Source organism: Podarcis vaucheri (genome assembly GCF_965113315.1).
Source record: "Podarcis vaucheri genome assembly, chromosome: 8".
Lineage (NCBI taxonomy): Eukaryota > Metazoa > Chordata > Lepidosauria > Squamata > Lacertidae > Podarcis > Podarcis vaucheri.
The window spans coordinates 30,067,025-30,094,370 of NC_138766.1; the positions used below are offsets into that span (position 1 = coordinate 30,067,025).

Sequence of the window (27,346 nt, forward strand, 5' to 3'; positions counted from 1 at the left end):
CAACTACACAAGCAGGCTGCATACACTTTCAAGTGCCTTGTGCCGCCTGAATGAAAAAGAGAAGGGACGGACTGCAATGACACCGGTGGGAATCCAAAAGCATCTTTCTAGTTGTTGCCATCAAGGGTGAAGGGGTCCTCTTGATTATTCACTGGAAGTTATGCCCACACATTCAAACTGCAGCAGCAGGGCTGTGCCTACAGCACCATCATCACAGCCTTTCTGTGTACAGCTCCATGCACAGAGGCCTCCCTCAATAGCCTACTTCAGACAACACGTGGAGATATCGGAGGGCAGGGCAGGGCAGTGAGGTCTAGCTCCCCATTCATGCACTGACTAAACTCAAGACTTTAAGGTTTTCAGGACTAAGCCCTAGCAAACTTGGTCCCTACACACTCAAGGCTGCTGCTCTATCATCACCCTAGTAGTTGTGTGATGCATCACTACAAGAATGCAGAGCTGTGTCCCACTTTCCCATCTAGCTATTGAAGCATCACTCAAGACTTGAAAGTGCTATCGTCTCATTGAGCGGGAATCAATTGGGCTAACATGGAGTATAAAACGGCAGTAGATCACCCACTGAGGGCTGCCAGCTGCATGCCAAGAAAACAGAGGTGTTGACTTGAATAAAATATGTAGGGGGCAGGTAAGCCCCGCCCCACATAATCACATGACATGACATACACACATTATTTGAATGGCAGTACCCATCAGCGGGGGGGGGGGCTGCTGGTTCCCTCAAATATTTTATTGCTTCCTATGCAAGAAAATGGGACGTGGGTGGCACTGTGGGTTAAACCACAGAGCCTAGGACTTGCTGATCAGAAGGTCAGTGGTTCGAATCCCCGCGATGGGGTGAGCTCCCATTGCTCGGTCCCAGCTCCTGCCAACGTAGCAGTTTGAAAGCACGTCAAAGTGCAAGTAGATAAATAGGTACTGCTCCGGCGGGAAGGTAAACAGCGTTTCCATGCGCTGCTCCGGTTCACCAGAAGTGGCTTAGTCATGCTGGCCACATGACCCGGAAGCTTTACGCCGGCTCCTTCGGCCAATAAAGCAAGATGAGCGCCGCAACCCCAAAGTCGGTCATGACTGGACCTAATGGTCAGGGTCCTTTATGCAAGAAAATAGTCTCTTGAGATCTTCCAACTCAGGGGCGAATTGCTTGCTATTAGTTGCCACCACAGCCCTAAAACTATGGAGACCTAGGCGATGGTTGGGAAACCAAGAGAAGGGTGTATCCCGTCATTGCCTTCGGGAACAGAGAAGCAGATTTCCACATGGCAGAGCCTCCAAGTGTCCCTCTTTTCCAGGGACAGTCCGGAATTTACAGAAGCTTCCCCGGTTTCTGATTTGAACGTCCTGCTTTTCCTTAGTACGTCCTTGTTTTCACTGGAGAAATGTTGGAGGGTATGGAGTTATCCCACCCCATAGCCATCTGAAGGCAGCCCTGGATAGGGAAAGTTTACTTTTTTATATATTCTGTTTTTATATATGTTGGAAGCTGCCCAGAGTGGCTGGGGCAATCCAGTCAGGTTGGCAGGGGATAAAGAGGAAAACAGCAGCAGCAGCAGCAACGGAATAGGACACCCCTATTTTCACCGCAGAAGTGTTGGAGGGTATGGAGTTATCCGACCCCCTGAGCCATCTGAAGGCAGCCCTGGATAGGAGAGTTTTTGTAAAGTTTACTTTTTTATTATGTTTTTATATGTGTTGGAAGCCACCCAAAGTGGGCAGAGGACAAAGAGTAAAACAGCAGCAGCAGCAACAACCAGTGGCGTAGCGTGGGGGGTGCAGGGGGGGCCGGCTGCACCGGGCGCAACATATGGGGGTTAGGGTTAGCAAATCCACGGGTTAGGGGGCGCAAATTACTTGCCTTGCCCCGGGTGCTGACAACCCACGCTATGCCACTGGCAACAACAGAATAATAGGACACCCCTATTTTCATGAGAGAAATGTTGAAGGGTATGGCTTTCCTCTCTTCCCAAGTAGGCTTCATGGTCCCCAGTCACGTATGCAAAGCAGGAGGAGAGGCTTTCCTTGTGCAAATAAAGGGGCTGACAGCAGCTCCGCGGTGCCATCCCAGTTGGACTTCGGGGCCGAGTAAACAACGCTCATTCCGCTTCCACGCCATAGCGGGCGCCGTCGAGCCCTGCTGTCACTGGAGCCCCGCTGACCTTTCCAACTGCGCGCCCTGGAGAAATGGCCCAGCGGCTCCTGTGCGCGCCTCTCCTCAGCCGAGGCCTCCGGAGTCCGAGAGCAGCCGCGGGGACCCCCGCCGTCCTTATGCAGGCGAGCTCGGCCAGCTCGAGTGCCGGAGAGCCGCCCGGAGAAGGTTAGTAGTTCTCCGGTTTTGGCGAGCGAAGACGAAGAGCCCTTTGGAAAGCACGGGGGGCGCGCGTAACTTTTTCGTTTCGGCGCAAAAGCGAGCCTCCTCCGCGCGGCGGTGGGCCGGGCTAGGCTTTTTATTCTGCAGCCGCGCGGCGACGCCTGCAGGTCAAGCTCCCGCGCTGCAGAAAGGAAAGGAAAATGCGCCACGCAGAAATTCAGCAGGTCGAGTCCCCCAATCCCCACCCCCCATCAGCTGCTGGCTTGGCAGAAGTCCTTCTGATTTTCGACTTGTATGCAGCACAAGGCTGTGGTTTTTAAATGCATCTATTTATTTGAATATATATGCACACACCCCTTAACCTTACAGTCACTGTTGGCGTACAGAAACAAAGCAAATTAAACTTAATGGAAACTGGACCAGATTAAAATTCCAACAAGAGAAGAAAGCAACATCAGAAATACGAGCAGTGCAAGATGGGAACACTCATCAAAGTCGTTGTTGTTGCATATTTGTTTATACCCCATCTTTTTCTCTTCACGGAGACTCCAGGTGGCTTGCTGATAAAATAACTGCTGCAAACATCAGGGGAACCACTCATTTAAAACAATTAAACATTACTAGGATTAAAACTATCTAGCTACCTAGTTATAGGATCAATTAAAAGTAAATTCATCCACCCGCCACCTAAGGATGTGCATGTTTGTTGTTGTCCGAAATAATGGTGTCAAGTAGTAGGATGGACCTCAGTGGGCAGGGAGCTCCATGGGTGTGGAGCCACCACAGAAATGGCCCTTCCCTGTGCCCCATATGTTGGATCTCCTCCTGTGTTGGACGATTAGGAGTGCCTCATTTGCTGATCTGAGTTTGATATGGGAAAAGGTGCTCTTTCAAGTGCTTGGAATTAGGTGCAGTACTGCCAGGAAAAAAGATGGCACCCTTTATCGCTGTCATGAATAACTAAGGACACAATCCTAGCCCTAGAGTGGCAGAGATGAGGGAGTTAGGATGTGGCAAACCTCCTGTTCAGCTAAGAGGTTCCCATGCTCGTGTAGTGAGTTTGTGGCTCTTTGGGGATCTGAACCAAGGAGCCTTCTGGTATGAAAATCCACATTAGGGTTAGAATGTTAAGTTTGGACCCTTGCCCAGCTATAAAGCTCATTGGGTGACCAAAGATTTTTGCCCGTAACCTTGAGGCCTAGAAGCATGAAATGTGAAAGCCAACATTCTCATGGCTTCATCAAAAATTGGGTCACTTTCCCCTTCCTTTTTAAAAATATGAAATGAGGTAAACTAGACTAGGTATAGACATCCTAGAGCTGACTGTGCCTCCTTGCAGACTGTATAGGCAGTCCAATAAAAGATGGCACACATTGCCAATACATGGTGGATGTAATTTCACAGGATGCAAAGTGGCTTTAATTGCGCATGCTCTCGTGGGCAGTGAGAAGGAACTTGTTCAGAGACTGAAGTCCTTCACGTTTGAGTAGGCTGAGTAAACAGCTGTGATACACATAGACTTTGATCCATCAAGCCACCTTGTGCCTACATTTAAATGAAAGGCATTTCAGGAGTAACTAAGCATTACTAAAGACCCTTCATACTGTAGCCTCCTGGTTTTTGAAAAAATATTTTATTTTCTGGTGGTCTTTCTTACCAATTCATGTGGTAGTAGTACCTATTGCGCATGCTGAGACCAATTATAAGCCGGCTCGTGAGCGTTATGTTATTTATGCGGCTGAACATCAGCAGAGAAATATGCCATTAAAAACTTGCTTACCCTGGCTGTTTAAAACAAGACAATGAAATGAATTTAGTTATGCAACTTGCAGTGTTACAAATTATGTTTGTAGGCATGAAAATAACAACTGGTTTTAAAATACTCATCACATGAATTAATTCTCTTTGTTCTTTAAAGGAGAAAGAAGTGTCTCATAATTAGGGTTGCCATATTTCAAAAATTAAAATTCCTGACACCCGCAAAGTTGTTGAGGTTTCTGGGGGGAAACCATCCCCCAAAATAGTGGTTTTAAGCTTTTGGAGCTGTTTCTGTTGCTTTTTTCATCGTGTTGCCATACATCTGGGTTTTCCCTGACATTATTTTGCTGATTCTGCAAAATTCCCCTCTGACACCATTTCTATACTCGACAACCAGGAGATGTTGGGAATTTTCCTGACATATGGCAAGTCTACTAATAATTAGCTAAGGTCAGTAATGTAAGAGCAAGTTCTGTCTTCCTTAGGGTTACTGATATTGGGAGATGACTCATTAAAAAACTGAACATCTATTTTCCATTTTAATAATTTATAATAACTCCAATGTTAGTTAATTTGTATTGTGGATATTTCAGTAAAAACAAGGGGTTGTAGTACATGCATTCAAAGCAGGCCTAGCTCAGGGAGAACTTTCCACCTGAGTTCTTGGATTCTCCTGAGAGTTGGGGAGGGACTTTGGGGAAGGTGTGGGACAGGGGAATGGAAAATATGAGTTAATTGCCTCTAGCTAATTTCCCCGAATTTTCTCCCCAAGGGGAGGAAGCAACAAAGAATTTGTTATTTGCATAAGTAGCACTGTGGGTTAAACCACAGAGTCTAGGACTTGCTGATCAGAAGGTCGCCGGTTTGAATCCCCGTGACGGGGTGAGCTCCCGTTGCTCGGTCCCTGCTCCTGCCCACCTAGCAGTTCAAAAGCATGTCAAAGTGCAAGTAGATAAATAGGTACCACTCCAGCGGGAAGGTAAACAGTGTTTCCGTGCGCTGCTCTGGTTTGCCAGACGCGGCTTAGTCATGCTGGCCACATGACCCGGAAGCTGTACGCCGGCTCCCTCGGCCAGTAAAGCGAGATGAGCGCTGCAAGCCCAGAGTCGGCTACGACTGGACCTAATGGTCAAGGGTCTCTTTACCTTTACTATACTTTGGATGGAAACCAACTTTTGAATGTTATGAAACACTTGTTTGGAGAGCCATTGCCCAAGATTTGTAATTATGGAATCATAGAATGATAGAATTGTAGAGTTGGAAGGGACCCCAAGGATCATCTAGTCTAACCTCCTGAAATGCAGGAATCTCTGCTAAAGCACCCATGACAGATGGCCATCCAGCTTCTGCTTAAAAGCCTTCAAGGAAGGAGAGTTCACAGCCTCCTGAGGGAGACCGTTCCACTGTTGAACAGCTCTTACAATGGAGAACCATTGTGGTCCATTAGACAGAGATTTCTATCTGGAGTACTAAATTAAAATAACTCCGCTGCCTCGTATGTACTGGAAACGAAATGCATGGCTTATTTGAGCTGTTTCTGGTCCTTTGTTGATTTAAAGTGGAATTTGTGCTCCCCCCACCCTTGTTTGTGAGATGCTCAGGCTGTTCATGTTGGAAGCATGCACATCTTGCTGCCTGGGGCATGCACCCAAGTTCCACTTTGGACATCAAAAAGAGGTGTGAAAGTGAGACTGGTTGCTTTGCCTTCAGTGTAATTAAGGCAACATTGCTCAGCTCGCAAAATTTTCGAGTTCGTGGGCTGAAGAAAAGAGATTCATAGCAAGAAAAGCGAGGAATTTGGAATCCGGGGGCTAACAGTTTGGGTCGAGAACAAAGTTTTAAAATGATTCCTCTAAAACATTTTTCAACCTAAGACATTCCTTCTGAGTTCAGTTATTTCTTGCTGTGCTTCAGCCCATTTTTAACATAAAAAAATCCAGCTGTTCATTATTATTAATTTCCAGGAAATGCCCAGTGTCTTAATTTTATTCTTTGTATCCAAGCCTGATGATGAACTGCCTCACACACTGTCTCTGGCTATTGTTTTTTTTTAAGGGAGTGGACAGGGAACGACAAGCCGCAAACAGATTGAATCCAGCCCATAGTGTTAGTTGTGTTCATGATGACATTGCAAACGTGATACAGTATTAGCTTTACCTAGTAACCGTTTCATGTGTCAACCCCTTCAGCCAGTCTTCCAAAATGTAGTTTACTATATTAATGGGTGACTCTAAAAAGGAAAAGAAAGAATTAATAACCACATACCAGGGTTTCTGTTTGACCTGTTCTGTTTTCTCAGGAAGAAGGAATGTAATTACTGAAATCCGAGGGACCATAATGACAATTGGAATCAACAGGCCGGAAGCCAGGAATGCTGTGAACCAGGAGACTGCAGGATTGCTGGTGGAGGCTTTCAGATCGTTTGAAGAGAACAGCACGTTGACTGTGGCTGTGCTTCATGGGTTGGGTGAGGCCTTTATACTGTATTCCTGGGCCATTCCTGAGCCTATGCAATGGCCATTCAGGGCCATTGGCAATGCAAGAGAACTGTCCTTTCCTCCTGCCCAGAAACTGGGTGTAACTGGGTGTGAGGTGACAGGTAAAGAGTGTCTTTAGCAAGGTGTGCTTGGTAGGGGGAGAACATAAAGGCGGAGATCCATCTTGGGGCAGGCTGGCTGAAGGCAGGCTGGGAAAGATGCCTGGCCCTCTCCAGTGCTGCACTGCTGTGGGGAAACAAGTGTCTCTTGAGATGACCATGCTGTAGGATCTGGACTCCCTTCCTCCAAACTCAGATGTAAATATGTGAATAAATCATATTTCTTAAAGCTACAGCAACCTCTGCCGCCTCTTCAATTCTCCAGAGGAGCAGAGACCCTGGAATCCCATGAATGGCTCTGCAGGGATTGGGGTGGCCGGTAACAATACTCTTCAGTCATGCTCTCATTCGAAACGCAGCCCCTTTCCATCCAGTGTCCAGTGTTTTGCATGTACAGTAAGCCCACAACTTCCACACATTTAATTTGTGAACTTCCAGCTTTAGGCACATAGCAAAAGAAATAAATAAATGAAAAGTGGGCATGGTTCTGGGGAAAATAACCTTGGCAATCCCACCAGCCATTGAACCCAATGGGCTTTGACTAGACGTGGCTTTGACTTTTAGCACAATTCAAGGAACATAACCCCCGCACAAATTGCGGGCCTACTGTACCTTTAAAACTGAATTTTGAATAGACACAAGAGCAAACTGATGCAAAAGGTATGAAGGGTGTGTGTGTGTCATAAAAGCCTTAAAGTAAGTTATCTGCCGTGGCTCGGGATACTTGCGTCAGCAACCAGAACTCATACATGCCTACAAAATGACTTGTATGTGCCTTACTTCAGGTAAGGCTCACGTTGAAGTTTCAGGCTTCCTTTTGCTCTGTGTCAAGGATGGTAAAGGTAAAGGTAAAGGTACCCCTGCCCGAACGGGCCAGTCTTGACAGACTCTGGGGTTTGTGCGCCCATCTCACATCTATAGGCCGGGGGCCAGCACTGTCCGGAGACACTTCCGGGTCACGTGGCCAGCGTGACAAAGCTGCATCTGGCGAGCCAGCGCAGCACACGGAACGCCATTTACCTTTCCGCTGGTAAGCGGTACCTATTTATCTACTTGCACCCGGAGGTGCTTTCGAACTGCTAGGTTGGCAGGCGCTGGGACCGAGCAGCGGGAGCGCACCCCGCCGCGGGGATTCGAACCGCCGACCTTACGATCGGCAAGCCCTAGGCGCTGAGGCTTTTACCCACAGCGCCACCCGCGTCCCTGTCAAGGATGGTGCCAGGTATGTAATAGTTAGGGATTGTGTTTCCACTTCATAGTAAACTATGGTTCGTGATTTACGGCGAACGTGTAGACTACTCCCACTTCGTTTTTCCCTGGTAGTGAGTAGGAGCAACCATGATCCTTGGCTTAGCTGCAGGTTGTGGTTTTCTTCACTTCAAGGAAACCATGGTTGATAAGCATGGAACAAACCTTGGCTTCTGATTGTGGTTTGTTTGCAGAGAAACAAACCATGATCCCCAGTTTGGATGCAGCACTAAGCCAAGCATTGTGGTTTGTAGCTCCCATTTGCTTTAGTGGAGAGGAGTGAAGTGGGAGCAGTCTGCGTGTTCATGGTTTAACCATGGCTTCCCGCGATGTGCGAACACAACCACGATGTCATCTCATTCATAACATGAACCCCGATTGGCTAGAATCACATTGTGAAGGATGAGTTAAGTTTTTAACCAAGGAAAACAGAGCTGGCAATGGCAATGGCCACAAACGGGCACAAAAAAAATGAATGTGCTTAATGGGAGGAGTGGTTATTTGCAGTGAGGCTTAAATTTTTCCAGGCCTTCTGAAAGCAGTTCTTTGAACCAGAAAACTGAAATGGGAAACCCACTCGGCACAACCTTTAGAAAATTGGCCATTGTGATATGTGATAATGAATCACACATTTAAATACGGTAAGCGAGTGATAGTTGCAGCTATCAGCATGACAGCATAACAAGCTTTCAGAGAAAAGCAAAACAGAGCCCTGGTTTTCTCTTCCTCATCTCTCCTTCCTCAGTAGATGGTCTACTTAACAATTCTGCTCTATAATTACAATATTTACTTTGCTGAGATAAAGAAAAACAGTATTTAACGGAATCAGAAGCAGCTGCATTATTGGTAGTCTTGAGGGGAAAGGATAGAGATTACAGTTGGAAACTTTAAAACAAGAAAGATTTATGTATATTTATGTTTTTTTAAGGGCTTTGTCCCCCAAGGATGTGTATACATAAGGTTATTTTTAGACCATCAATTTGATTGAGAAAATTATAGTGTTGGGACTTGAGCCGAGAACAGTGGTCCCATCTGTTAAGCTCATATCTGGGTGATGCCTGCTTTGTGGCCTTTAATGTGCTGGGCTCAGCAAGTGAGTGATTCCCCTCCTCCCCTCACTGCACAGTTGCAGAGCTGGATCTTAAAGTAAATACTGTGGGCACTCGTGCTTTGGTTTTCATCATGGTGGTACAGTCAACAGCAGCTCTTTCTTCTGCTTCCAATGCACACAAGAAGTCATGGTTCCCCCGCCGCACAAGAAAAGGCTTGAATTAGCTGCCTCTGCGGTAGAGGAAGAGTAGGGAGACACGGTTTTGCTGATGACGTGGAGGATGTGCTGGCCATCAGGAACCCTTTGAATGAAATTCTTGGCTGTGGTTAAAATGCTTCTTCAGGGGCAGGGGGGAATGATGTGCCCTTGTTAGGTTTTTGTACTGGAAGTTATTAAAATGCCATTCTAAAAGGGAGTGAATTTGATACACTTACATCCCCCCACCCCAATTTCAAGTTTTGGCTGTTCTAATTTAAGATTCAGGATGAAAAGCAATTTTGATTATTTTAATTCTGTGCTTTGTATACTGTAACTTTGTGTTGTGAACCGCCCTGAGACCTACGGGTATAGGGCGGTATACAACTTTAATAAAGAAGAAGAAGAAGAAGCTGGTTGATTTGGCCTGCAAAGTTTAATTTAGTTGATCGCAAGCTGCAGACCAACCAGCAAAAAAGGGCGAAAGCAATTTTAGACTGCATTAACAGGCACATTGTGTCCAAATTATGAGAAGTAATAGTTCCACTCTATACTGCATTTGGTCAGACTGCATCTGATGCAGGTGGCACTATGATTTAAACCACTGAGCCTCTTGGGCTTGCCAATTGGAAGGTCGGCAGTTCGAATCTCCGCGACGGAGGTCGTTGCTCTGTCCCTAGCAGTTCGAAAGCACACCAGTGCAAGCAGATAAATAGGTACTGCTGCGGCAGGAAGGTAAATGGCATTTCCATGCACTCTGGTTTCTGTCCTGTTGTGCCAGAAGCGGTTTGGTGATGCTGGCCACATGACCTAGAAAGCTGTCTGTGGACAAACACCGGCTCCCTCGGCCTGAAAGCGAGATGAGCGCTGGAACCCTATAGTCGCCTTTGACTGGACTTAGCCATCCAGGGGTCCTTACCCTTTTTATTTGATCAGACTGCATCTGGAGTATTGTATCCAATTATGGACACCACGTTTTAAGAAGGACATCACCAAACTGAAGTGCACCCAGCGGGGGTCAACCAGGATAGTCAGAGTTCATTAGAAACATAGTCCCATGCGAGACTGTTGAAAAAGCACCATGGGTGGTATTCATCTACTTGTTACTCAGAGGAGACCCATTGAAATTAATGGACACAATTATTTCAGTAGGTCTGTTCTGACTAAAACTTAGTTTTACCACCCAGTGTGTTTAGCCTAGGGAAGATAAGAGTAAGTGGGGGACGTAATAGTGGTCTTCAAATAGCTGAAGAGCTAACATGCAGAAGATGGAGTGGACTTATTTTCTGTGGTTCCATAAAGCAGGTCTAGAACCAATGAGGGGGAATTGCAGGGAATCAGCTTTTGCCTAAGCATTAGCAGAAACTTCCTGATGGTAGGAGCTGTTAGACCATGGGAAAGGCTGCCTTGGGCGGTGGTTTGCTTTAGTACATGGAGACTAGATGGGCATATGTCAAGGATGCTGTAGTTTCATCCCGCTCTGCAGGTCTTGGAGGATCTCAAAAGTTGCTTCCAACTCCGCCATTCCATGAAAATGCCTCTATCCCATTGAAGAGCATCTAGAATGGCTCAAATAACCAAGAGCCTAGCCAAATAATAAAAAAGGTTGAATAGAAACCAAACTTTTTTCTTCATTCCATAATCTAAACTTTTGTGTGTGTCTTTCTTCTTCTATGTGTGTGTTTTTTAGGTGGCAATTTTTGTGCTGGTTATGATTTGAAGGAGTTGGCGCACACCCCAGCCTCTATCAAATTGGAACAAGATGTCACCCAAATGCCTGGCCCCATGGTATGTTCCGGAGGGAAATCCTGACGATTTCCTGAAAAACTGATGCCTTTTTCCATGGTAGTGTTTTGTTTCGCTATGGAAACCACAGCACTTTTCAGTTAAAAGTTACAGACATTTAAAAAAAAGCGGGAGAGAAAAGAGGAATCTTCCCTTCTCAGAAAGTAACTCAAACCAAATGGGATTGTTTTCCCAAAAGAAAAGTTGTAAGTTGTCCACTCCCTGCAAAAGTGGGAATCAAGCACACTGTGCCCTGTGTTTTATATAATGTGACCTAGGTGTTTGAGTGTGCAGTTGTGGTGCCTATGGAAGCAGAGGTAAATTATGCAGTGTGGATGGGAAAGCCGTGATCCAACCTACGGTGCTGCTTCTTGCTTGCGGTGCTGCTTCTTGCTTGCTCATGAGTCACACAAAACATTGTGTTTCCTTCATTATCGCTGGGCTCGATAGACAAGACTGAGTAACTCATGACCCTCCACATGTGGTTTGACTACAACTCCCCTGACCATTGGCCACACAGCCTGGGGCTGATGGGAACATCTGGATTAGCCACTTTGAACTGATTAATCAGGATTATATTCTTAAATGACTTCAGAGAAGACGAAAGAGATGTGAGAAGAGGTGCCATGAAGTATGTGATTCTGTTAGTTTTGAAATACGTTTAAAAGCCCTGTCATGATAAAGGTCGCTTACCCAGATTCTGGGTGGGCAGTGGTTGCGGCCTGGCACAGCTCTCCCGGGATGCGGGAAATATTTTCTCCCTCGTGGCTGGCTATTGGGATCCTCCAATTGAATGTGACAAAAAATGAATCTGTCAAAGCCAATGATGGCCTTTGTGGGGGGTGGGCCATAACCCAGGCACAACCCTTTTTAATTACAGTGGTACCTCAGGTTAAGTACTTAATTCGTTCCGGAGGTCCGTTCTTAACCTGAAACTGTTCTTAACCTGAAGCACCACTTTAGCTAATGGGGCCTCCTGCTGCTGCTGCGCTGCCAGAGCACAATTTCTGTTCCCACCCTGAAGCAAAGTTCTTAACCTGAAGCACTATTTCTGGGTTAGCGGAGTCTGTAACCTGAAGCGTATGTAACCCGAGGTACCACTGTATCGGCCTTCAGCCAGAAGGCTAATACAGGTTACATGCACAATGCCTGAGCCAAAGCTTACATACACCTGTCATCCGAATGGACAGTATAGGACGCTAACTTCCAGAGATGCCTCAGAAGTCTATTTGGGTGTTTATTTAGCTGAATGTGTGAAGGGGCTGTGGGGGTCATTGTGTGTGCCCCTTCGTTCCTCTGAAGCTGGATTTCAACTGAACGTGACCAAATGTTCTCCTCCCAGTGGTTGGGAACACCATGTGAATATGGTTTCCAGTTACAGGAAGGACTGTAACCACTTCCACCCAAATGCTTACAAGCCCCTGTCAGACCTTCCCTCTCAACATGGGAAGAAGGGCAGCATACACAACTCCTCCATGGATACAATCAATAAATGCCTGAATATATTTTTGGGTTTCTGGATACTTGGACATAAAATGCTGCCCTCAGGAATCCTAGATGGTGGGTCTCTTGCTTAAGGGATGGGCAAAACTCGACCAACTTCTTTTCCCTTGGCATTGAACATGGCAAGGTCCTGTAATTTCCAGCTACCTTGGGCATACTTCGCACGTTAGTTTTGACTACTGTATTTTCTGGCATATAAGACTACTTTTTAACCCAGGAAAATCTTCTCAAAAGTCGGGGGTCATCTTATACGCCTGCTACAGCAGCAGCTCCTGCAGCAACTCCCCACCAAAGGATAAAACGACAGCAAATTAAATCAGAAGACAACAAGCTCTCTAGATGAAGCAGAAATATGCTTGAAAATTGGCCCCAGAAGCCCCCGGCCACTGGGAAGTGGAGCGGATTTCCAAGCCCGACTGGAGACTGGTTTTTTAATTTTTATTTGGTGTGCGTTGGAAGAGGGGTTGTCTTATATGGCGAGTATATCCCAAACTCTATATTTTAACTGGAAAAGTTGGGGGTCGTCTTATACGCCGGAAAATACGGTATATGCGCTGCATCACTGTGAATATTATTAATGCACTGTCTCTGGGTCAATACTGATTGGAATATATTCTAGTCCTTTTGAATAATAGTTCTAACACAATTCCAATACCTGTTACAGGGTCCTTCCCGGATGAAGTTTTCTAAGCCAGTGATTGCTGCGGTGAGTGGATATGCAGTGGCTGGTGGGCTTGAGCTGTCCCTCTTGGCTGACTTGCGTGTGGTAGAAGAAAGCGCCATCTTCGGAGTGTTCTGTAGGCGTTTTGGTATGTTTTGTGAATTACATGGAGTTTGGTTATGAATGGGTATAAAAAGTGTGTGTGCCCTGTATCTTTATAGTCAGCACAGCACATGGCCTCTGATTAGTTGATGAAGCTGCTAATTAAGGCTTACAGCAGGGACGCGGGTGGCACTGTGGGTTAAAACAGAGCCTAGGGCTTGCCAATCAGAAGGTCGGCGGTTCGAATCCCCGCGACGGGGTGAGCTCCCGTTGCTCGGTCCCTGCTCCTGCCAACCTAGCAGTTTGAAAGCACGTCAAAGTGCAAGTAGATAAATAGGTACCGCTCCGGCGGGAAGGTAAACAGCATTTCTGTGCACTGCTCTGGTTCGCCAGAAGCGGCTTAGTCATGCTGGCCACATGACCCGGAAGCTGTACGCCGGCTCCCTCGGCCAATAAAGCGAGATGAGAGCCGCAACCCCAGAGTCGGTCACGACTGGACCTAATGGTCAGGGGTCCCTTTACCTTTACCTTAAGGCTTACAGCGCTGACCGAAAACAGGATAGGCTATAAAAGTATAAAATACCAAAAGAGATTTTTTTTACTTGAACAGTCTACTATACCTGCTCGAAAGACTTGTGAGCAGATCTGCACAGCTGACTTACTGAGTATATGTAGTAAATACATAGTTGGGCCAGTTTGGCTCAGTTGAGAGATCAAAGCCATTTCGTCTTCAAATTGAATATATTTTTGCAGCGTATGTCGTGTTCATTAATTTCAATGTGTTTACTCTGAGCAGAACTTTGCTGAGTGCCCCCCAATGGATTCATGGAGATTTAGGGAGGAATGCAGTGTTGCCCTGATGGTTCCATCAGGAAAAGCATTTTGCCTTGCCATACGGAACGATGTCTCCTCTCCACCACCAACCCACACGCTGTTCCAGGGTATATCGTAGCCCCTCAAGAGCCAATTTCAGAGAAGGTGGGGAGTGGGGTTAGAGGAAAGTCCCATTGCACGAGTGGAAGCCCTTGCCTAGGGCTTCCACTGACGGGTCTCATTAGTTGGAAGTGGAAGCCCTTGCTTCCACTTAGAATCATAGAATCATAGAGTTGGAAGAGACCACAAGGGCCATTGAGTCCAACCCCCTGCCAAGCAGGAAACACCATCAGAGCACTCCTGACATATGGTTGTCAAGCCTCTGCTTAAAGACCTCCAAAGAAGGAGACTCCACCACACTCCTTGGCAGCAAATTCCACTGTTGAACAGCTCTTACTGTCAGGAAGTTCTTCCTAATGTTTAGGTGGAATCTTCTTTCTTGTAGTTTGGATCCATTGCTCCGTGTCCACTTCTCCGGAGCAGCAGAAAACAACCTTTCTCCCTCCTCTATGTGACATCCTTTTATATATTTGAACATGGCTATCATATCACCCCTTAACCTCCTCTTCTCCAGGCTAAACATCCCCAGCTCCCTTAGCCGTTCCTCATAAGGCATCTTTCCAGGCCTTTGACCATTTTGGTTGCCCTCCTCTGGACACGTTCCAGTTTGTCAGTGTCCTTCTTGAATCGTGGTGCCCAGAACTGGACACAGTACTCCAGGTGTGGTCTGACCAGAGCAGAATACAGTGGCACTATTACTTCCCTTGATCTAGATGCTATACTCCTATTGAGTATTAGGGTCTTATTAGTTCATAGAACTGTAGAGTTGGAAGGGACCACAAGGATCATCTAGTCTAGTCCAATTCCCTGCAATGTAAGGATCTTTTGCCCAACGTGGAGCTAAACCCCACAACCCTGACTTTAAGAGTCTCATGCTGTATTGACTGAGCTATCCCTCAGGATAGTTGAATCCTGCCCTTACTCTCTGGCCGCTATTCTCTGGCATTTCAGACAAATTGCTGACTTCAGCTGTTTCCTTGCTCACTACACTCATTTTGCACTCGCTAAAGTCAGCCAAGGGTACAAAACACCCAAAAAGGGAACCACTGCAGACCAGGAAAAGATGGAAATTCAACAGGTGTGGGAGACAGGTTCATTGACGCCAATGTTATTAAGCACAACATGTTTCAAGCAAATCAGTTTTAAAAGAATCAGAAATTGCTTTCATCTCTTGTAACTTTCTTAGCTACTCAAAAGGAGCTACTAACTCCTATTGTGGTAATGTATCTTTTTGTCGCCTGGTAAAGAGGCATTTGCTCAAATTGCACTGGGATCAATACAACAGATATCAGTACATTTGACTCCTGCGCTTGTTGGATTTTCAGAGTGTTGGAAGTAGCCGTGTTGTTTGCACATCACAGTAAGCTGGAAGCTGCGCAAGGGCTGATTGTGCCCTGCTCTTGCTGCGGAGAAACAATCCTTGGCGTCGCATGATGTCTGCTCAAACAGATAATGATTGATAAGCCAAGTGCAAACCTTGGCTTAGGGTGGTTTGCTAGGAGTGAATCAAACCACGGTGCTTGGCTTGCACATGACCCTAAGCTCAAATATCACAATTTGCTTCTCCCCAGGGAGGAATGAAGTGGATGTTGTTGGCTTGTGCACAGTAAACCATGGTTTATGGCTTACTGTGACTGTGAACATAGCCAGAGTCTCTGTAGGACACATCTCATTGCTTACCTTTTGGCCATGTGTTTCATGATAAGAAGGCTGTTGGATGGTAGATGAGGATTATACATGCCTTTATCCCAGATTATGGGAGTATAATGTGTTAAAGGTAAAGGTAAAGGGACCCCTGACCATTAGGTCCAGTCATGGCCGACTCTGGGGTTGCGGCGCTCATCTCGCTTTATTGGTCGAGGGTGCCAGTGTACAGCTTCCGGGTCATGTGGCCAGCATGACTAAGCCGCTTCTGGCAAACCAGAGCACCACATGGAAACGCCATTTACCTTCGCGCCGGAGCGGTACCTATTTATCTACTTGCACTTTGACGTGCTTTCGAACTGCTAGGTTGGCAGGAGCAGGGACCGAGCAACGGGAGCTCACCCCGTTCGAACTGCCGACCTTCTGATCAGCAAGTCCTAGGCTCAGTGGTTTAACCCACAGCGCCACCCACGTCCCTGTATAATGTGTTAGGGCTGCCATATTTTGAAGAGCAAAAAAAGAGGACACATTTGCCGACTTTTACATTTGATGACTCTCATTTTGCGTACCCATGGAAAAAATGAACATGTCCTTGAAAAAGAGGACAAATGGCAACCCTAGTTTCAGAGACATTAACATTCCAGTTTGCTTAAAACAAGGTTATTTGAGTGAGGTTCCCCCCCTTTAACTATTTTTGGCTTGGTTTTTTTTAAGGTGTTCCGCTGATAGATGGTGGCACTGTTAGACTACCAAAGCTAATTGGCCTTTCACGTGCGCTGGATCTCATTCTCACTGGGCGGCCTGTTGGTGCGCAGGAAGCATTTCAGCTTGGACTGGCTAATCGAATAGTTCCCAGTGGCCAAGGTAGGTGTCTTACGCAGCATGTCATTATTAACTGGGTTCAAAACCAGTCAAAGTCTCACAACATAACCTACCTCACAGAGTTTGTTGTGAGGATAAACTGGGGAGTGGGAGAATCACGTGTACCTTCTTGGAGAAAAAGTGTGGTATAAATCAAGTAAATAAATAAGATTGGACAAATCCAATGTATTATTGGGCTGCTAGAGCCCTGCGCGTTTCAGTTTCATTCAACCTGAATGGAATTCAATGCACCGAGTGGGATGCAAGACTACAGCCTTTGTTGTGCTGAGTTATGTTTTTAGATGGGGAGATGACTTTTGGTCAGGATTGGACCAATAGGCTGGTGCAGCGCAAAGGTCTAATCCAGGCACCCCTAAACGTGGCTCTCCAGCTGTTTTGGGACTACAATTCTCATCATCCCTGACCACTGGTCCTGTTAGCTAGGGTGATGGGAGTTGTAGTTCCAAAACAGCTGGAGGGCTGAATTTGGGGATGCTTGGTCTAATCTGTTGCAGGGCCCTGTTGGCATCTGCTGTAGTGAAGCCTTCACTGAGCTGGTGCTCACCACAAGTTTTGGACTACAGTTCCCCTCAGCCCCAGCCAGCATGGCCAATGGAAGTTGTAGTCCGAAGTGTTCAGAGGGTGCCGGGTTTGCAAAGGCTGCTTTAGATAAGTTCTTACTGGCCATAGACTAGCAGGCAAAAAGCAATTTGGAAGCCTAGCTTTCCAGCATTTTCCCCCCTTTTCCCCATGGGATGCGTGGGAGAGGCTAGGCAGGATGCCCTCCCCCCCTTCTCAGAGCCGTGTAGAACACATATGTCGCATGTGAACGTATAGCATCCTTTCTGTAGCCAGCAACTGGCAGCTCTTTGCGAACTTTCATTCCATTCAGAAGGCAGAACCCTGATTTCTGTTTAATTTAGAGCGAGGGTTTGACAACATGGAAATACATTTCTTCCAATAACAAGGGTGTGTCCCATCACGAAAACACATTCCTGCTGCTAACCTTTGACCACTGAGGGGGAACTACCTCCGTTAAGGTAAATGCACACAGCAGTTCTCTTGACTAGACTCCGGAGGTTTCCTGCAGAAGGAAAAAGGATGACCCTTCTGAATCAGGCTTTACCTCATTCCGAATTGGCATGGAAGCTGGCTTAAAAAAATGACCAGCAACAGCTGCTTTGATTCAGCTTAAGCTGGTGGGGCTGCTGTTCTCCTCCCCACCCCATCACCGACTTGTTAACAAAACGATGACAGCATGTACGTATCTGAATGCAAAACAGGCTTTGGAAATTGCTGGTGGGGCGAGGCATCCGTATTGTAGCAGAGTTTTAGAAAGGAAATAAGCCAGGAGTCAACTAGCCATAACAAAAAAGGTACAGATTCAGATGTTTCCCTCTCTCTCTTTTTAAGGCTTTCTGTGCATGCGGGTGTGTTAAAATTTAGATTATTTTGATCGTGGAAGTGTAATGGTGGGGTGGGGTGAGGGAGATCATTAATAACACAGTAGGTTATTCAATCCCTCCTGAAGCTGCCGCCATTCTTCAGGTCCAAGAAGTGACTAACGTCTCCACAGACTTTCTGCCCATGTGCTCTGTGCGTCCTGATATCCGGATTCCTTTTAAAAAATATGGCTGTTTTGGTTGGCATCTGGAGACGTATCTTTTGAGACAAACATGAATGAAACCCTGTTTTGTTTACCGTCAGCCAGGGATGTCCAAGTGGGAGCCCCCTGTGGACCAGATCCACCCCCCCCCAAAAAAAATTTACCTGTCTCCCTCTAGCAGCCCTTCCAAACCTAATTGGAGATGTCTTTTCATACTGTTTCACTTGTGAGAAACATAGCAAATGTTTTCAAGTACAAGAAACTGAGTATGAGGTTTACCTGGGGCTGCGATGGGAGCAAGTCCTGCTGAACTCAGCGGGAATTCATTTTGATCAGACAAGCATAGACATGCACTAAATGTGGCATCTCTGGATTTTATAAATATATGTATGTTTGAAATATACTCGGAGTTGAGTGTGAATTTCACGCTCTTTATTCAGCTCATAGTAGTAATGAATGAAGCTTTCCCCAAAACGTCTAGCTATATATACATTATTTACACAATGGGCCCCACGTGATTGGTTAATTGCAGGCTGCTCTTGTAAGCCAATCAGGTTGCGGATTCACCTCCTCCAGAAGCCTGATTGGCTGCTCCTGCAGGCCAATCAGGTTGCTGATTCACTTCATCCAGGAGCCTGATTGGCTGCTCCTGCAGGCCAATCAGGTGGCTGATTCACTTCCACCTGGAGCTGGATTGGGTGGCTCCTGCGGACCAATCAGACTGCTGCATTATGGATCCTATTGTTCTAGGATTCAGCTCAGTACATAACAATGTTAAATAAAATAATAATAATAATAATAATAATAATAATAATAATAATAATAATAATAATAATAATGTAATAGTAAGTAAAACACACACCGTATATAACTGGAAATTGCTTTACTGCTTAGGAGCAACAGTTGCAGGGGCGTTGGGCATCCGTCTGTCTCGAGAGACAATGGGATGTGTCTCTGGGGGTGAAGTCAAACTGCTGCATTAGCAGCAACGAAGTGACCTCTCTGGGATACAAGCCTGGGCAATGTTTATGGAGATCCTGGGCTTCCCAGATGACAAGACACCCACACCCCCGGCTGCGCTCATGTGGTCCAAAGCAGAACAGAGCAATACGTTTGGCACAACTTGGCTGAAGGAATTGCCGGAAGGAGCCGTACAAGGCGCCATCCAATTGTCTTAGGGAGTCCGCTCTGGATTTGGGTTGGGTTTACTCCTTAGCCTTTTCTTTTCCCAAAGGTGTCCCACAAGGCAAGGCAGCAGAGGTTTACGATCAGAGTTTCCCTTCTCCTAGATGCAGTGGCGTAGTGTGGGTTGTCAGCACCCGGGGCAAGGCAAGTAATTTGCGCCCCCTAACCCGTGGATTTGCGTCCCCTAACCCGTGGATTTGCGCCCCCTAACCCTAACCCCCAGATGTTGCGCCCGGTGCGGCCACCCCCCCTGCACCCCCCACGCTACGCCACTGCCTAGATGGGCTACTTTCCCAGGTTGACGAGCCCCATCTGCCCCTCACTTCCCTCTATGGCACACACAGAAACTGCTTTCTTGACCATTGGACCCACTATTGGTCTTGTCTGCTCAAATCACCAGAGCCTGTCTTTGCATGCAGGGAAAGCTTTTGAGACCCATCAGCTACCCTCACCTGGTTTAGCCGGCTTCACAAACAATTGTTGGCATACATAATAGCTGCCAAGAAAATAGAAGTCTGCCAGCTTCTTTCTAAAACCATAGGATACGGAATCTGTTGAACTTCAACTTCTGTAAGCCCCAGTCGGCATGGAAGATGCTCAGGGATGATGGAACTTGCTGTTGAACAACTGGAAGGCCATAGGACTTTGTACTTTGCCATGGTGGGCCTTCCAAAGTCTGCTTCCTGGAATCACCAGGAAGCAAAATTAGGGCTTTGTTCAGGCTTAAATTTATTAAATGTAATATCCTGTGATTACTCCTATTCTCTGTCTTTATAATTGTGGTATGCATGTACTGGAAATCAAAACACTTTTTTTTTTAATAAACTCAAAGCCACATGTAAAAAGCCACATGTTCTTAGTGACAGAATTTGTATGCACAGTTCTTGATTACAACATAGGCCAAGAGCAGACTTGCATTCTGTGCTTCTTATTAATTAATTATTTTAGATGAAATAAAAAATAGCATAGGCGACAGGTTTCACCTAAGCATGTACCCTGAATGCCCCTATTTCCTAAGGTGAATTCTTGTTTCTCGTTGCTTTGTCCATGGCAAAGCCCATATTTTTGTATTTGGGGAGGCTTTTGAGAATTTGCTCTAAATAATATTTGCACATTGACCTAAGTTGCTATTCCAGCTCCCAAAAGTTAAATACCCCCGAGGTGAACAGATGCTCTGTGCCTGGACACAGAGTCACTAAGCAGGAGTACAACTTGACATTGTACACACTGTAGCTGGTTGTGCTTTTGAACTTGCTAAGTGTAACCATATTTTGGGAGAATTCTTAATAAAATGCATTTTTTATTTTTTATTTTTGCTTTTTAAAAGTCATCTGAGTCCCAGGCTGTGGTTGTTAACTTAATTCTTTTTTGGTTGTCTAAAGACAGTGTGGCTACTTCCTCTCTAGCCCTTTGTAGACATTGCCAAAATAAGTGTAGAAAAGTGAACCACAAGGGCCTGGGCAGTCCGGGGACCAGTGTCTTAGTTCTGCTAACCCCCCACTTGGGTTCTCATTCCTCTCCAAATTGCAAAAGGCTGTCTTCGGAAATAAGGAGGACCCAGTATTTGTGGAGGCTTCCTGTGTGTTCTAGAATCCTGGGAAATCCAGGTTCTAGAACCCCAGGGGTGTTCCAGAAGTACAGGAGGCCCCCCCCCCACTTCAAAAGGTCACCCTCCTCATGATAATGGTGAAGTTTGTGGAGGGGGGGGGGAGCAGAGCTGGTACTCTTGTCCTCACTGTGCCTGAATAGGGTTTTAGTCTGAGCCACAATTCCTTACTCATCAAGATAGATACTAAATGTTACAGAATGTATTTCAGCTATTCCATAATAAGTATAACTTTATCAATTAGATGATCCTTAAGTTTTTGGTTTTTTTAAAAGAATCCTTAAATTTGGGGTTGTTTTCCAGTTTGTTATAAAGGAAAGTGTTGTGGCCATTTTATTAGTGCACTGAATCAGAAATTAGAGCACCGCAGGCTCAGTTACAGAACTTAAACAAAGCTCTGTACAATCGTTGGAGAAGAAGAACCTTCCGTAATGCATAATAATAGTTCCAGTGAACAAATTCTTTTACTTTGTATTGCTTGTCCGTGGCAAATCACTATCTCTATTTTGGTGACGGCATGTGGTGAGACAAAAAGGGTAAATATAGGAGAGCCCCTGTTTTTGTTTGGGGGGGGGCATGTCTGTTGTTTTAGCTGCATTTTATTGTTTTGTTGGTGAAGCAGCAGCAGCAGCGGGTTCCCGTGAGATCCCACGAGATCTCGTCAAAATCTTGCATAGTATCTTGTTGGGATGTGGCACTGCTGCTTTGCAGGTGCTGCTGTGCAGACCAGGTAAAGAGGTGGCAGTAGCAGAATGGCACCTTCATGTTTCGTTGATGCACTGCCCCTGGCTGTAGGGCCGTCTTCTCTGCCTGTCTTTCTTTCCCTTCCCTTTCATGTCCTCTGCCCTTTGCCCACTATCTTGTTTTAAGTGATAAAGATTCCATACCTTTTATACAGTACAGTGGTACCTTAGGTTACATACGCTTCAGGTTACATACGTGTCAGGTTACAGACTCAGCTAACCCAGAAATAGTGCTTCAGGTTAAGAACTTTGCTTCAGGATGAGAACAGAAATCGTGCTCCGGCGGCGTGGCGGCAGCAGGAGGCCCCATAAGCTAAAGTGGTGCTTCAGGTTAAGAATAGTTTCAGGTTAAGAACGGACCTCCAGAACGAATTACGTACTTAACCTGAGGTACCACTGTATATAATTCCTACATTGTGCCTAGCACTTGTTTAAGCACATACTATTTCTTTTTTGAAGAGGCCAGAGGTGTTCTAACAACTGAACCTTATTAGGAATAACTTAATTAGAAGGTAACAGTGGAGAAATTTCCCGTTTTTTAAGATGGTTTCCCATCACTCCTTATCCTCTCATGCAGCTGCCAGTGGACAAGTGGACACATTCAGTTCACATCAGGTAATGGCCAGGCCTACGAGACCTAGTTTGTGCACTGCACATGAGAACGCAACATTCGCCTCAAAACACACTCCCATAATCCTTTGTGACGCACGGGGTCCCATGGCAGATGTCTGGAGATTCAATGATAGACATTGACACGGAAAACATTTCTCTCGGTGGAAGAAGATTGGAAGAAATTTAAAGACTATTTACAGAAATATTGCAAAATTAATGAATGTTAGAATGATGTTTGATTGAAGTTAAGTGGTTTCTAGCTATAATGGTATAAAAGAATATGGAAAAATTGGATTTTTAATAGGTAAAAATGTAATGCTACAATATATTAAGATTAAAGATCAGGATAATAAGGAGGGAAAGGAATTGCTGAACTAATAAATTGATCTGGAATACAAAAAAGGGAGGTATGAGGAGGTCCGGGAAACAAGTAAATGAAAGATAAGTGACGAAAAGATGGAATTATTTTTAACTGTTTTTTATTTTGTATTTTTTCTTTTTTCCTTTTTCATTATGTAATACTGTGAAAACTTTAATAAATATTTATTTAAAAAAAAAAGACACAGAAAATATTTCTCAGGCACTTGATCGCACAGAAGGAGGAGATGAGGGGTGAGTTCTAACTCTAACTTTAACAGTAAAAGGGTAAGGAGTACAGAACCCTCTCCCCAAGTGCTTCTCAGCCAAGTACAGAAAAAGATAATAACTTCAATTGGGTGGAAAGCACTAGAGGAGATGGCTCTGGAGAAGTAAAAAATTGTTATCAGCTCCCCAACCCATGCCCTGCCTTCTTGGTTAAAATCAGACCACCACCTCACACCCGTCTTTCTGCATGTTTGAGCCAGTTCTATATTTAAATACACAGTACTACTGCTATCTAGCTTGACACTTAGCTTTTGGCGCATATGTGTACATTTCTATATTGGGATGTATTGGAAGTACAAATAAAGTTACACAGGGTTAAGCGTGGACATGGATATTCAAACAAAGTTGTGATTATGTGCAGAATCCTAAGTATGAGGTTTTTTTATGTGTGTTTTTAAATCGCTTTCAAATGTTTATATAAACAAACAATATTGGTTTCTTAGTGATGTTGTTATTGAATTAATCAGTGTTTATTCACTACAGCCATCACGCGCTCTCTCTCTCACACACACACACAGATTTTGATCTGGGAGATCCGTGCGATATTTTTGGAAAACTATTTCTGGGGAAAAGAAAAGGAGTGGTTGCTAGTTGTGTGAATTAGCAAGGTGTTGCTGTTTCTCATTAAATACCCACAGCTTGATGTCTTCCATTAAAATATACATTCACTTGAAAAAGAAAGAAAGATAATGGGGCAAAGACATCAATTTTTGTTTTTAGATGGCTCTTCCCATGCTCTTCCATAGATGCAGAGTTCTTGGCCGTGCCAGTATTGGCCAGAGATGGTATCTTCTTCCTAGGCTCTCCTTCTTCTCAGCTGTCACAGGATCAGTTGATCTGTATTTCACAGCCTTGTTTATTGTGACCACAGGCTTTCCAGCAGATTATCAGAGAGACATTGATCCTCTTAACACCACTATGCATTGCTGTTGGTCTTTTTCTCTGGACTGAGGTCACAGTATGGAGCTGAGGGGTGGGACCTGTTTCTTGCAGTTTGGAATCTTCAGCTTTGAAATGTGTTTACTTGTCTTCAGCCCGTTTTGTTTTGCAATGTGTTCAGCAAATGTTCTTGCAGAAAGATATGCAGGCAGCTGTGAAACAGAAAGTCTTGTGCTGAAGTTCCTGGCATCTGTTGTGTCTTCCTCGGTAGCAGAATATTATCTTCTAAGCCAAGCATTCATCCCTCCCTTTTACTCTTTGCAATTGATTCCTATTACATTGAGGGTGTTTAGAGACTGGCATTATCTTGAGGAAATGAAAGGTTCCAGGTTATGGAAATGTAAAGGCAGTTTATATATAAAAATACAGCGCTAGTAATTAGAGGCTTGACTTGAAGGCATTACATGAAATGTAGAACATGTGTGAATTCATTTTAATGAGTTGTCTGGAAAGAATGAAGATGATACATACATCATAAAAGTCTATCTAAGTTACTGAAAAGCATAACACGTATAGAGCAGGAAGTTAGTGATCTAATGGGTGAGCTTTGACTCACTGTTTTGGAATTACTGGATTAATACATAGGAATCACTGCACCAATAAAGTGGTACAAAGCAGAATGAGAACGAAGAGTAGACAGGAAATAATAATTGAAGCAAAGTCTCAATGGGATTAGAGATGGCAATAAAAATTTCTATGATCAAGGACTTCCACTCCACCAGGACTTCCTGCTCATGGAAGTTGCCGCTGTGATTTTTGCATGAAGATTATGCTTTTCCTCTCGTAAGTTAAGCAACAAATCAGGGTCAGTGGATCATGATAGTGTTCCCATAACTTGTTGAAGTTCACCTACCTTCTGAATTAAAATGAGAACCTCTTTTTGCTCTTACCCCTCAAAGAGGTTTGCTTTTAGAGTCTGGGATAATTATTCACTTTCTCATGAGAAGCCGGCTTGCTGTATTTCTGCAGAAGTATGTAAGTATAGAAAATTCCCCCCTCCCTTTTCTTCCTGACCTTATACTGTACTCAACACTAATGTCTCATAACAAATGTAACTGATCTGTAGAAAAGACTGTACAACTTGAAAAAAGAGACAAAGCACGTACTTTTGTAAAGCAAGAAAATATTTTTAATAATAATAATAATAATAATAATAATAATAATAATAATAATAATTATAGAAGATTTGAAAGGAGGCAAACCCAGAGCTGGGACTTAGATATAGAACAGGCCACATCCTGTAAGAAAATGCAATTCCTCGTTTTGGAAATGACCTTAAGGTCCATAAATAACAACACTTTGGAAGTCCTGAGCCCCAAGGACGTTAGATTGGCTTCAACCAGGGCCAGGGCCTTTTCAGCTCTGGCCTCGGCCTGGTAGAATGCCCTACCACAGAAGATCAGGGCCCTGCAGGATTTGACATCTTTCCGCAGGGCCTGCAATACGGAGCTGTTCCACCTGGCCTTTGGGCTGGACTCAGTTCAAACCCCCTCTTGTTTATTTTTTTGATGGAACCCCTTATATGGGATTTGTATATAAATTTCCCCTCGGCTCTTTTTGCTGGCCCATGTAGGACCAGCATGGATAGTTGGCCCTGGTGAATATTTGCCGTTTTCTCCCCTTATGACTTTGATCTATTTGTTGTTTAGTCATTTATTCGTGTCCGATTCTTCGTGACCCCATGGACCAGAGCACGCCAGGCACTCCTGTCTTCCACTTCCTCCCGCAGTTTGGTCAAACTCATGCTGGTAGCTTCGAGAACACTGTCCAACCATCTCATCCTCTGTCATCCCCTTCTCCTTGTGCCCTCAATCTTTCCCAACATCAGGGTCTTTTCCAGGGAGTCTTCTCTTATCATGAGGTGGCCAAAGTATTGGAGTCTCAGCTTCAGGATCTGTCCTTCCAGTGAGCACTCAGGGCTGATTTCCTTAAGAATGGATAGGCTTGATCTTCTTGCAGTCCATGGGACTCTCAAGAGTCTCCTCCAGCACCATAATTCAAAAGCATCAATTCTTCAGCGAACAGCCTTCTTGATGGTCCAGCTCTCACTTCCATACATCACTACTGGGAAAACCATAGCTTTAACTATACGGACCTTTGTTGGCAAGGTGATGTCTCTGCTTTTTGATCTATAGGCTATCACTAAAATGAGGCTGCATTTTAAGCTGCATTTTAAACTGTATTCTAACTTATATTTTAATCAACTGCTTTTGGGGGTGGGGCTGTTTGTTTTTAATGTTTTTACTGTATTTATATTCAGTGTTAGCCACCCTGAGCCCGGTCTTGGTCGGGGAGGGCGAGGTATAAATAAAAAATTATTATTATTGTGGCCCACTTTCCCTAATTTTAATATATGGTTGTGTTTCCCTTTTCTTTCTTCCAGCACTCCAGCATGCCATTGAATTAGCAGAACAAATTTCAGCATTTCCCCAGCACTGCATGCGCGCAGACAGAAATTCTGCTTACTATAGTGCGTTTGATGCCTCTTCCTTCACAGAAGCCATGCAGTTTGAGTTCGACACTGGAGTAAAGGTGGTATTAGAAGAATCTGTTCCTGGTGCTAACAAGTTCAGCTTGGGGCATGGGCGTGGTGGGGCAAAGTTGTAGCAGTTGCCTATAATGGCTCTTCGCTTTGAACGCCCACTTTATAATAGAAATAAATCTATGTTGCACTTGCAAAATAAGAAAAGCCACATGCAGTATATATGCATATCCCACTGAAATGCAGCCTTTAAAAATGTTTTATAGAAAATCCACACTTGAACTAATGCTAATGTGGGCTATATTTTTCAAAAATGTAAATGTAGCTAAGAATTGCCAGCTATTTGTATATTTAAGGCCTAAAATGGTCACAGAATCTCTGCAATTCTTACCCGGAAGTAAGTCCCATTGAACTCAATAGGATTTATTCTGAGCAGACAAATATAGGACTGCTCTATTAGTGTTTTTACATGTGCCCATGACAGTATGCGTTAATTATTGCTTCTGAGCACACACACACACACACACACACACACACAGTTCTCTCATTTTCATCAAAAATGTTTCTTCCTATAAATACTTACATATGTTGTTGTTGTTGACAAATTACTACTGATCCCTAATAAATATTGGTCACTAATGTGTATCTGAAACCCTAAGGAAATAGGTTCCAAAATAGTCAGTAAATGAAGCTGCAATCCTGTACTTAGTTGCCTGGTAGTTAAGTTCCAATGTTACTTTTTCCTGAGAACATCTGTATTGCGCTGGAATAATAATAATAATAATAATAATAATAATAATAATAATAATAATAATAATAATTTATTATTTATACCCCGCCCATCTGGCTGGGTTTCCCCAACCAC

The 27,346-nt window shown here is 44.7% G+C and overlaps 1 protein-coding gene across 1 annotated transcript; it reads left to right on the plus strand.

Annotated features, from left to right (window-relative positions):
* Positions 1-1,604: 1,604 nt before the first annotated feature.
* LOC309538756 (enoyl-CoA hydratase EchA19-like) lies at positions 1,605-26,688 on the plus strand. Its single transcript, XM_082234646.1, has 7 exons — positions 1,605-1,771; positions 1,921-2,332; positions 6,384-6,551; positions 10,865-10,962; positions 13,127-13,271; positions 16,517-16,666; positions 26,383-26,688. Exons 2-7 carry the CDS (start codon positions 2,200-2,202, stop codon positions 26,604-26,606), a joined length of 918 nt encoding a protein of 305 aa, XP_082090772.1. The 5' UTR covers positions 1,605-1,771; positions 1,921-2,199; the 3' UTR covers positions 26,607-26,688.
* The last annotated feature ends 658 nt before the right edge of the window (positions 26,689-27,346 follow it).